We start from the raw sequence: 12,835 nt of genomic DNA, 5'->3' as shown, positions 1-12,835 counted from the left end.
GTCTGAGGTTTGTACCAGAGGGAGAAATTCCCTTGTGCAAGAATCGTCATGACTGCCTATTTTCCAAATAGCACAAATGAATCCACTGATAAGATCATGAGGTTCTTGAAAGCACAAAAAAGAACTATCAGTTGATGATGGAATATCCTGTGTAGAAGTGACGAGGGAAAGTCAGTGCTGCTTACCCTGGCAGTCGACTGCGCCACAGCAAGAAGCTTGAAAAAGAGGGTCCACAATTCAGCTACAAGTTTGGTAAAATTCAGTTAAGACTGAAGAAGAAACACCAGGGGAACAGTGAGGAACCAAAAAAAGTTGGGGGAGACTTCAGAAAAATCTGAGACCGTCACCAAAGAAAAGAACACCGTTGAGGAGATGGAAGTGGAAGAGACCGAAAAGGTATCAAAGCAATTTGTACATACCTTACCTGAGAGGTCTACTCCCGAAGGTGGTTCAAAAAGAAAAACTGATGCTCCCTCATCCTGAAGAAGGGACCCTCTCTGAAAGGACCACCTGTTTAGGCAAGGGAAAGAAAAGGAGGCACTGTTACCAAACGCTCCAAGAGGATGGACAGGAGTGGACCACCAGGGGAGGTGGTATAAAGGCGTAAGTATGTGCCTCACACAGATGCCAAGGGCGCAACCGACATCTTGAGTAGGAGGATATGCCCCTAATCCAGGAACCTTGAATCAACATAGGTCACATCAAGGATTGACGAATCAGGTTCGTAATCTCATATATGATCGTTCAATTGAAAATCCAAGACCATGTGTTTTAATTTCAAAACATGTAACAGCTCTCCCTGTTACAGATATAATTTAAAAAGATATGGTGGCGGTGTCTGTGAAAGTAGCCTCACAACAAGTGGAAAAAGAGGTAATCATAGCCTCAGCTTACTTCCCCAACCCTTCAACACACTGTCCACCAGCACCAGTAGAAATAGAAAGGCTACTGCAGCACTGCAGACAGAGAGGCTGTGACTATAACGCTCATCACACCTTCTGGGGAAGCACTAACATAAACCCCAGAGGTGAGGACATAGAGGCTGGAGTTGAGGTGAACATGACCAACAGGGTTCCTAAATCTACCAACTGGAGGGAATACCGAGTATTCAGAGCTGAAGAGTTGGGAGAAAAATGAACTTGAATTAGAAAGGTCTGCTCAACTAGTTGAACACGCTATCATAAGGCCAATGAGAAAAACGGAAGATGTGCCTTGGTGGACTGGGAGGTTAGAAACACTCGAAAATTATTAAAATGGGCAAAAAGGAAAGGTGACATGGATCCTTTATCTCCATGCTCTAAACGAATATAAAAAATAAATTAGGAAAAATAAAAGAAGAACCTTTTTTTGCAAAAACTATTAATAGCCTACCAGAGGCTGACAGGCTTCTAAAAGCTCTCCTATGTGACCACTCTAACCCAATGGGCTCCTTAGCAAAGAACTTTAGAGCTGCTGTTGGAAACACACTTTTCGGGCAATCACTTGACATGAAATGAGGATTCTTGTACTCTAGTCGGGAGAGATCTGGTCGGGAAGTAGCCAAGTCCAGACAGTGGTCAAAAAGGATATTCACATCTAAAAGAATTAAATGGGCAAAAAGATCTTTTAAGCCATTTAAATCTCCTGGGGTGGATGAAGTTTATCCTGCCCTTCTTAAAGAAGGGTTGGACATATCCTCAAATCCTCTGATTACTCTGTTCAGAAGCAGCTACACCCAAGGTTTAGCTGGAGGACAACACTTGTGGTGTTTGTGCGGAAAAATGATGGGGATCCGACTCAACCCAACTCGTTTAGACCCCCCCTAACCTCCTTCATGGTGAATACTATGGAAAAAATAATCAATAGACACATTAGGGATGAAACCTTACAAGTACACCCACTCAGTCTATCTCAACATGCTTATATAGAAAGTAAATCAACTACCTCCGCTCTCCACAGCTTAGTGGAAGGGGTGGAGAACACCTTCATTAAAAGGAAGCCCTAGTCAGCATTTTTATGGACATTGAAGGAGCTTTCGACTGAGTAGTATATCAATCACTGAAGGTAGGTCTGGAACGGTTTGGAGTTCCCTCAGATGCTGTCAAGTGGATTTTAGCCCTCCCAAAAAGCAGAAAAGTAAAAGATTTGGGACGAATCAGTCACCATCACGGTCCGAAAAGGCTGCCCCCAGAGAGGGGTTCTGTCACCCCTCCTGCGGGCGATGGTGATGTTGACATTCCAACTAAAGCAGAGATGAGGGGAATAAGTGTAATATGCTATGCTGACGACCTAGTGCTTATGGTCAAAGGGAAAAATAAAGGCATGCTGGAATGCCTTATTCAAGAAGAATTAAATTTTATAAGCAACTGGTGTTACGAGGAAGGTCTTTGGATTAATCCATCAAAAACAAACATGATAACCTTTACCAGGAAATAAAGTTACAGCTTGTAAAACCTGTACTGGAAGGAATCACGATAAAACACTCAAAAGAAGTCAAGTATCTGGGTGTAGTCCTGGATGAGAGGCTGACCTGGAACCCACATATTGAGAACACAATATCTGAAGTGACAAAAGCCTCTTGGTGTCTACAAGAGACTCTTTGGATTTATATGGGGTTTGAAAAAAAAAATGATTTATTGGATATATGAAAACTATTATAAAACCAATGGTCACATATGTTGCATTAGTGTGGTGGCCGAAAGTAGGACAAAAACAGCTACCAAGAGGCTACAGAGTCTTCAAAGGATAGCTTGCCTAAGCCTTAGAGGAGCGATGAGCTCCTGCTGAACCCTGGTGCTTCAAGCGGTCCTGGGATACACTCCACTGGGGCAGGAGGTGATGAGGACAACCGCTCTAAGCGCAATAAAGCTTCTAGGAAAAAAGGTAATAATAACTGGGAATGCAGGTATGGTCTGGTACAACTGGCAAAGAAGAACAGAGTTGCACTCAGTTGGGTGCCAGGCCATTAGGGCACTCACGATAATGAAAAAGCAGGTACCCTTGCCAAAAAAAGGGATAGAGTCCCTAATGGTAGGGCTAGAGCTTGGCTGCGGAGTAGCTTTATCCTACAGCAAAGCTCTTGTAAAATATTGGGAAAAGAAGACAAGATACTTTAATTGGGGTAGGGCCTCAGGATTAAGACAATAAAAAATGTTTATCTCTAGTTATGCTAAAGGATGGACATCCCTCCTAGATCATTATAAGGAGGATATAAGAATAATTATAGGGATGCTGACAGGACATGACCCCATTAGAAAACATCTGATGAAGGTGGGTCTTAGTCAGACTGATGAATGCAGACTCTGTGGAGAAGCAGAATAATCAGCGGAACACATACGGCTAAGTTGTCTTGCTATAACTACAACTAGTTAAAATTTTCCTAGTCATGTCTCCTCAGAGAACACTCAAGGACACTAGAGAACAGAAGGCCTCAAATGTAATTGACTTTTGTAAAAGTCTCTGATTTTTAAGACAAAAATATAAGAGAGGCGCAAAGGTCCTTTTAGGAAGTGCCGGGGACAATCGTCTCTTTCCCTGAGGAGAAAAAAAAATTATGTGCAGTTAATATAGAAAATGATATTTTCTACATTTATGTTTTGCATAGTTGCGAATCTCCTGCGTCTATTTCATGGAAGACCGCTGATCAGCACTAACATAGATAAACCATGAGACTAGTTACAGTACCTGGACCGTGACAGGAGGTAGAGGACCCTGAGGTCATCTGATTGTGGATGTGAAGTTTTCTCTAGGAAAGACATGAAATCGTCTTCTTCAGCAGGATTCAGTGGCAGCTTGAATACAATGTCTAATTTGTTCATCTCAACACAACCTGTGGCATGAAAGACATTATCATATAACAAAAATATACTGACATTTTACATTAAAATAATTCAGGACAAACATTAAAGTAAATGATGTAACCCAATTTGTTTGAAGTAAAGAACAGGTTTTTTTTATATATTTCATTCTGCCTGAGGAACCTAAATTTACTGTACGCAAAAATAAATTTTGGGGACCCGAGTACACATGGCCCCCAGCGTGCAAGGTAATGGATAGACCAGAGTTAACAGGACCCGAGTATACATGTCCCCTAGCGTGCAAGGTAACGGATAGACCAGAGTTGACAGGACCCGAGTATACTTGTCCACCAGCGTGCAAGGTAACGGATAGACCAGAGTTGACAGGACCCGAGTATACATGGCCCCCAGCGTGCAAGGTAACGGATAGACCAGAGTTGACAGGACCCGAGTATACTTGTCCACCAGCGTGCAAGGTAACGGATAGACCAGAGTTGACAGGACCCGAGTATACATGGCCCCCAGCGTGCAAGGTAACGGATAGACCAGAGTTGACAGGACCCGAGTATACTTGTCCACCAGCGTGCAAGGTAACGGATAGACCAGAGTTGACAGGACCCGAGTATACATGGCCCCCAGCGTGCAAGGTAACGGATAGACCAGAGTTAACAGGACCCGAGTATACATGTCCCCTAGAGTGCAAGGTAACGGATAGACCAGAGTTGACAGGACCCGAGTATACATGTCCACCAGCGTGCAAGGTAACGGATAGACCAGAGTTGACAGGACCCGAGTATACATGTTCCCCAGCGTGCAAGGTACCGGATAGACCAGAGTTGACAGGACCCGAGTATACATGTCCACCAGCGTGCAAGGTAACGGATAGACCAGAGTTGACAGGACCCGAGTATACATGTCCACCAGCGTGCAAGGTACCGGATAGACCAGAGTTGACAGGACCCGAGTATACATGTTCCCCAACGTGCAAGGTAACGGATAGACCAGAGTTGACAGGACCCGAGTATACATGTTCCCCAACGTGCAAGGTAACGGATAGACCAGAGTTAACAGGACCCAAGTATACATGTCCCCTAGCATGCAAGTCTCTGCTATAACCGGCTCCTCATGTAGCAGTAAGCATTGAGTAAACACATACCTGAGAAGAACTGATGAAGAAGTTCAGACTTGCAAGAACTGTGGTGGCGCTGGAATTCAAATGCCTCATGGATCAACCCATTGAGTAGTAACAGAGTCATTTTCATTCTGTGGATAGAAAACATAATTTATTACTCTCACTAAAATATATATCAGTAGTAGAGTATTCAGGTACTGAACTTTACTGCACTCTAGAGCTAAGCATATACTGTTCACCCTGACAAAGCGTAGCGTCCTAGACTTTCCGTGGATATAGAAATATTTATTGCACTTTACCTTAATAATCAAATCTTGTTTTTTAGAATTCTTGATATAAAACCAATTTTTTTGCACTCTTGAGATTTATTATAATCAGAGATAATATAAACTTGTAAGCTCATCCTTCCTGTAATACGTGAATGAATACATTCTCTACTTTAAAGTAAATTAGTTTATTGTTTCAAAAATTTTTATGAAACCAACGTACTTTGAATTAAACAAAAATTTGGTAAATATGAAATAATACACAGACTTTTTTCATACTTTTTACACTGAACCTCATGAACTCTTATAATTTACTATAAGAATGTCTGCATAACCATGATGTACCATCCTTAATAAAATTTTTCCTTATTTATATATTACATTACTGAAATAAGAGGTGTAGCTAGGAAATAACGAGACTATTGTTGTAAAAAATTTAATTTTAATTTTATAGATAATCACTTACTGTTACATTAAATTTACCACTTTCTCTATCACTACAACGTTCCATGGGAATTTTCCATTGTTAGAAACGTGCTGGAAGTCATCTTCTGTCATCTCCTTCAGGACATGTACCACTTTCTCTTTTACAGCTTCCACAGACTTAATCTTGTCCCTTTTAATGCAGATTTCACTTTAGGGAACAGGTAGAATTTATATGGTGCAAGATCTGGTGAATACTAACAGTAGGATGCTGTACTTGGCTAGGGACCTCTAGACAGATAAGGAAGGATAATCTGGTGCATTGTCTTGGTGGAGAACTCATTATTTGTCCTTCCACATTTCGAGGTGTTTTTTCCTTACCCTTTGGCTTAGTTTAGAAGGTACCTCAAGGTAATAATATTGAATTATTGTTTGATCTTCAGGAACCCAGTGAAGGTACACAATCCCATGGATATAAAAAAAGAACATCATCATCATCATCATCATCATTGCTTTAAATTTAAACTTACTCCTACGAGCTTTTTTTGGGTCTCTGTGAAGTTCGGCTCTCAGTGCAAGAATTGGTGCTTTGTTTTTGGATCATAAGTAAAAAACCAAGTTACCTCACATTTTATTATTGTTTTCAAAAAACTTGGGTCATTTTCAATCGCATACAAACATTTTTGCAAGCTTCTTGTTGTACAAACATTAGGCACCATTTTAGCACAAACTTTTCACATGTTAAAATTGTCATGTACAATTTGCCTTACACATTCTTTATCAATACCTACAGTTTAACCAATTGCCCCAATACTTAATCAATGGTCAGACCAAATCAATTCCTGATTTATTCGTAATTTCCATCCATTTTTGACGATGAAGGGCAACTTGGCTGCAAATCATCTTGTATGTCTTCTCTGCCATCTTTAAAACGCCATTCAAAAACAAGTAGCCGCAATTTACATTCACTACCATACACTTCTTTTAGTAAATTATCAGTTTCAGTAGCAGTTTTTCCAAGTGGAATTTAAAAATAATTAGTTGTTTTACTATTACACTAACCATTTTATCTGGCAAAACAAGAAAACTACAATAACGTGAACGTTGGTTCTGATGAAACGAGACTAGACGCATATTAAAGAGCTTGATGGCGGTTGACAAATGCCTCCTTGATCCACACCAGCGTCAGTCTCATAATTTAATAGCTACACCTTATACATTCCTTACATAGTTAGTACGCCTAATGACAGAAAGTGCTTTTCCACCGAGGTTTGGGGTACATTTTAATATAATTAATTCTGATAACCCTTTTTGGCAAAGTTACCAAATTACTTGAGAACAAGAAATAATTTTGCCAATCTCTTATTTGTAATAAGCCAGACAGCCGTTACCAAGAGTCACGTTAATACACAATAAGGTTTTTTATTTTATTTCAGGCACAATACATCACCTGATATCCTCAGGCTCAACCAAACCAGGCTTTCGAATGTTGAGGTAATGCAGAGCTAGTTTATGGTGACCAGACGCTAACAGTAGGCAGACCACAGTACGATGTTGGTACACCTGGATGTCCTCCTTATTGACAGCATCATCCAGCAGCAAACTAACTCCCTCCTATGACAATATGTTTACATTACTAGGAATATACTTCCTAATACTATGTTGGTACTCCGAGATAACATCTCGCAGTAAACATTCCCTCCCCTGACAATATTTTTATATTAAATAAAGTACAATTCCTGACAGTGTGTCAGTACACTTGGATGTCCTCCTTATTGGCAGCATCGTACAGCAGCATACTCCCTCCCACCTGTGACAATATGTTTATATTGCATGGAGTATACTTCCTGACAGTGTGTCAGTACACCTGGATGTCCTCATTATTGGCAGCATGGTACAGCAGCATACTCCCTCCCGCCTGTGACAATATGTTTATATTGCATGGAGTATACTTCCTGACAGTGTGTCAGTACACCTGGATGTCCTCCTTATTGGCAGCATGGTACAGCAGCATACTCCCTCCCACCTGTGACAATATGTTTATATTGCATGGAGTATACTTCCTGACAGTGTGTCAGTACACTTGGATGTCCTCCTTATTGGCAGCATGGTACAGCAGCATTGGCCCTCCCACCTGTGACAATATGTTTATATTGCATGGAGTATACTTCCTGACAGTGTGTCAGTACACCTGGATGTCCTCATTATTGGCAGCATCGTACAGCAGCATACTCCCTCCCACCTGTGACAATATGTTTATATTGCATGGAGTATACTTCCTGACAGTGTGTCAGTACACCTGGATGTCCTCATTATTGGCAGCATGGTACAGCAGCATACTCCCTCCCACCTGTGACAATATGTTTATATTGCATGGAGTATACTTCCTGACAGTGTGTCAGTACACCTGGATGTCCTCATTATTGGCAGCATGGTACAGCAGCATACTCCCTCCCACCTGTGACAATATGTTTATATTGCATGGAGTATACTTCCTGACAGTGTGTCAGTACACCTGGATGTCCTCATTATTGGCAGCATGGTACAGCAGCATACTCCCTCCCACCTGTGACAATATGTTCATATTGCATGGAGTATACTTCCTGACAGTGTGTCAGTACACCTGGATGTCCTCATTGTTGGCAGCATGGTACAGCAGCATACTCCCTCCCACCTGTGACAATATGTTTATATTGCATGGTGTATACTTCCTGACAGTGTGTCAGTACACCTGGATGTCCTCATTATTGGCAGCATGGTACAGCAGCATACTCCCTCCCACCTGTGACAATATGTTTATATTGCATGGAATATACTTCCTGACAGTGTGTCAGTACACCTGGATGTCCTCATTATTGGCAGCATGGTACAGCAGCATACTCCTTCCCGCCTGTGACAATATGTTTATATTGAATGGAGTATACTTCCTGACAGTGTGTCAGTACACCTGGATGTCCTCATTATTGGCAGCATCGTACAGCAGCATACTCCCTCCCACCTGTGACAATATGTTTATATTGCATGGAGTATACTTCCTGACAGTGTGTCAGTACACCTGGATGTCCTCCTTATTGGCAGCATCGTACAGCAGCATACTCCCTCCCACCTGTGACAATATGTTTATATTGCATGGAGTATACTTCCTGACAGTGTGTCAGTACACCTGGATGTCCTCATTATTGGCAGCATCGTACAGCAGCATACTCCCTCCCACCTGTGACAATATGTTTATATTGCATGGAGTATACTTCCTGACAGTGTGTCAGTACATCTGGATGTCCTCATTATTGGCAGCATCGTACAGCAGCATACTCCTTCCCTCCTGTGACAATATGTTTATATTGCGTGGAGTATACTTCCTGACAGTGTGTCAGTACATCTGGATGTCCTCATTATTGGCAGCATTGTACAGCAGCATACTCCTTCCCTCCTGTGACAATATGTTTATATTGCATGGAGTATACTTCCTATCACTGTGTTTGTACATCTGGATCTTGGTACCAGCAGCAAACTTCAATGTAGTAGAAATCCTTAAATCTGGGTATAAATAAATTGTAATTATATTATCTATAAATAAATGTATTTACAGGGTTCCACTACAGCCTTGTCCCCCAATAATGGAGGCTCAATACACATTTTCATAAACCATTACATTTATGGACATTGTCTACAGCAATTAATACTACAAAATCATGAGCAGATTTATCATAATCTAAAACAGCTTTCAGGGTACTTAAAAATATAATAGCGAACATTCAAGATTAAATTTAAAGTTAAGCAAAATTTTAACATTACACTTTGAAACTGATTTAAATTACCTGGTATTTGCAATGATCCAAGCACCAAAATGCAGTAGCAATTTTACACTGGCTGTCTGAATGTCCGAATTCTGAACAATATGAGAGCAGTTTTGTCTTTACGTCTTCACTCAAGCTGAAACATTGAGAAGTAAAGTTTAAACTTGCAACATTGTGGGTTTACCAATCACTAGTAACATTAACCATATCCAAGCTTCAGTTGAAACTAACAGCAGTATGATAAAGACATTTATTGCTCAGTTTTAGACTTTAAAAGTTAATATTCCCACCAAATAAATTTGTTATATTAATAAATCAAAACAGTTTGTCATCTATATTTGTTGTAAATTGTTATGAATAAATAAAGCTGAAAGCCAGGGATTATTACTTGATGATACAAACATGATAAGTAGAATTCTCTACTGGTTGAGAAAGATCACAGTGCAATAGAAAATTTCTAATTATGTGAAAAAAGTGTACTTTTATGGGTTCTTTCAATCAGTGGACCCTAGAAGATAGTTTTCAAGATAAATTGATCTAGCATCAACAGCAAGCAATTAATATCACAATAAACAATAAAAATTAAGGCATAAAATAACACAAAAATGTGTGATAAGTCATGGCACAAACTAAATACACAACATAACTTGTTGTACACTCAGTCGACGAAGAAAATTGAATATGAGGGTTGTTATTACACTAACCAAAAATATGCTGGACTTGCCGATGATTAAAACTACAGACAAAAACTGATGACATACTTGATAAGATTATGAAAGAATGACTCAATATTGTTATATTTAAAATATTAACTCTTCTTTGATTAACTAAAATGGGGTTCAGCTCAACAAGAATTGAATATACAGACTGATATGATGCTTATCAACTCAAATAAATTTATAGTTGTGTTTGTTAAACGTATAAAAATTGACAGCAAAAACCCAATGTCTGTGCGTTCTATCCCGTTCTAATCTAGATTTGTACAAAGTAATAATAATCTCAATAATAGTAAGATAAGAAATGCTGTGTATAAATGAAAAAATAAAAAGTTGAATTATAAATAATTATAATATGTAAAATTGCACGCTTTTAAATAAAACACGATATAAAACAAATATTTTGGAAATAAATAAACTAAAAAAAATTATTGCAAAAACAAAGCAGCATAGATGATAAAAATGAGTGGAGATTAATAACTATATCATTAATGTTAGTAATAGCAATGAATTCATTATATTGATTAGTAGCGTTAAGTAGGGGACAAGAGTAACTCAGCCCTGTCCGGACCGATCATACAAAGCCAGGCAGTGACTAGCTGCAGTTTCAAGGGGTATGGAATGAAATAGCAGCAACTCATGTGCACAGGATATCTAACACAGCAGTTTCGAGGGGTATGGAATGAAATAGCAGCAACTCATGTGCACAGGATATCTAACACAGCAGTTTCGAGGGGTATGGAATGAAATAGCAGCAACTCATGTGCACAGGATATCTAACACAGCAGTTTCGAGGGGTATGGAATGAAATAGCAGCAACTCATGTGCACAGGTTATCTAACACAGCAGTTTCGAGGGGTATGGAATGAAATAGCAGCAACTCATGTGCACAGGATATCTAACACATCAGTTTCGAGGGGTATGGAATGAAATAGCAGCAAACTCATGTGCACAGGATATCTAACACAGCAGTTTCGAGGGGTATGGAATGAAATAGCAGCAACTCATGTGCACAGGATATCTAACACATCAGTTTCGAGGGGTATGGAATGAAATAGCAGCAACTCATGTGCACAGGATATCTAACACAGCAGTTTCGAGGGGTATGGAATGAAATAGCAGCAACTCATGTGCACAGGATATCTAACACAGCAGTTTCGAGGGGTATGGAATGAAATAGCAGCAACTCATGTGCACAGGATATCTAACACAGCAGTTTCGAGGGGTATGGAATGAAATAGCAGCAACTCATGTGCACAGGTTATCTAACACAGCAGTTTCGAGGGGTATGGAATGAAATAGCAGCAACTCATGTGCACAGGATATCTAACACAGCAGTTTCGAGGGGTATGGAATGAAATAGCAGCAACTCATGTGCACAGGATATCTAACACAGCAGTTTCGAGGGGTATGGAATGAAATAGCAGCAACTCATGTGCACAGGATATCTAACACAGCAGTTTCGAGGGGTATGGAATGAAATAGCAGCAACTCATGTGCACAGGATATCTAACACAGCAGTTTCGAGGGGTATGGAATGAAATAGAAGCAACCCAAGTGCACAGGATAACAAATACAGTTTCTAAATGATTGAAACTAATTTAGCACCTAGTTACTACTTGCACATCCTGTGGACAACACTGTATCAGTCTGTAAAAAAACATTAAGATGGCAGCCATTTATATTTGTGCAGAATTTTTTATTAACATTACACAACAAATATAAAAAACAAACTGTTTCATACAACTTGTATGATAAAATTTTTTTAAGATAACTAGTTAAAGTTAGTTCAGTTTTTGATACAAAAATATAACTTTTTGAATGATTGAAGGAAATGAAATAATATAAAATGGAAGTAGTAGAGTTTGGGGAAGTACTAAGACTGAAGTGCCCCAATCACTGTTATTCCTCAAACTATTGACTATTTCAATAACTGATATGTTTAACCTGTGTGGGTGGAGCGTGTGGACAATATCGTACAGGAAGTATGAGACTACGAAGTGCTTGACGTGGATGGGAATGCCACGGACCAGGTAGGAACGCAGCAGGGACTGTACGGAGGACGGGGGGTATTTGCCCATCGTGGTGGTCCCCCCCTCCCGTTCCCACTGGTCTGTCAGCTTATCGCCAGCTCCCTCCTGCATGATCACTGCGTCCACTAGCAACAGTCCTGTTGGCGGCGGGGGCTGCTTCAGACTCCTGCCCAGCTGATGCAACTCCGCCCTCCTGCGTGCAATCACAGTAGGGTTGTAACAATTTGATCTACATTACTGCTTAACAGAGTAAATTAATGTATGACTTTTTTAAAGGTTGCTTAACCATCCTTTTTTTAGTTTGATAAGGTCAAGGATCTGAGTACTCTCAAAGAAATGTAATTTTCATTGTTAATTCTTCGTTAGGTTTGTTATCTTATTTTCCTTAAACTATACCCCTATGAACGTGTACAAAGTTCTTTTTTCTTTACAAAAGTAAAGGATGTCATTGTAGCATGCTCGTACTCATATTCTTTACTGCTAAAACCAATAGCTACAAATAAATTTCATAGAAACAAAAAATAATTAAAACTATCATTAATATTTCAAACTAAAACTATAAATAAATACAATAAAAATGAACTAAAACAAATTACTAGAACCATAATATTCTCCAATGACGAAATGTAATTTTGAATCCTCTCTGAACTTGCATGTGTCATCTTAATTCTTAGGCACCCGGTGTCATAACT

General features: G+C 39.7%; 1 protein-coding gene across 1 annotated transcript; it reads right to left on the bottom strand.

Annotated features, from left to right (window-relative positions):
- Positions 1-8,643: 8,643 nt before the first annotated feature.
- LOC124361391 (protein ELYS-like) lies at positions 8,644-12,471 on the bottom strand. Its single transcript, XM_046815439.1, has 3 exons — positions 12,058-12,471; positions 9,416-9,530; positions 8,644-8,703 (listed from the first exon to the last, which is right to left on the bottom strand). Exons 1-3 carry the CDS (start codon positions 12,252-12,254, stop codon positions 8,644-8,646), a joined length of 372 nt encoding a protein of 123 aa, XP_046671395.1. The 5' UTR covers positions 12,255-12,471.
- Positions 12,472-12,835: the final 364 nt, after the last annotated feature.

This window comes from Homalodisca vitripennis, chromosome 4 (assembly GCF_021130785.1).
Source record: "Homalodisca vitripennis isolate AUS2020 chromosome 4, UT_GWSS_2.1, whole genome shotgun sequence".
Lineage (NCBI taxonomy): Eukaryota > Metazoa > Arthropoda > Insecta > Hemiptera > Cicadellidae > Homalodisca > Homalodisca vitripennis.
Note: the sequence above shows the minus strand (reverse complement) of the source record. Positions and strands in the feature narration are given on the sequence as shown.

What these genes read in the sequence shown, in the direction of transcription:
- LOC124361391 (XM_046815439.1), bottom strand. Translation starts at nt 12,254, where the DNA reads ATGCAGGAGGGAGCTGGCGATAAGCTGACAGACCAGTGGGAACGGGAG. An exon ending in CACACGCTCCACCCACACAG is followed by an intron (nt 9,531 to 12,057) that starts GTTAAACATATC and finishes TCAATGTTTCAG; the next exon opens with CTTGAGTGAAGACGTAAAGA. An exon ending in TGGATCATTGCAAATACCAG is followed by an intron (nt 8,704 to 9,415) that starts GTAATTTAAATC and finishes ATATTGTCACAG; the next exon opens with GTGGGAGGGAGTATGCTGCT.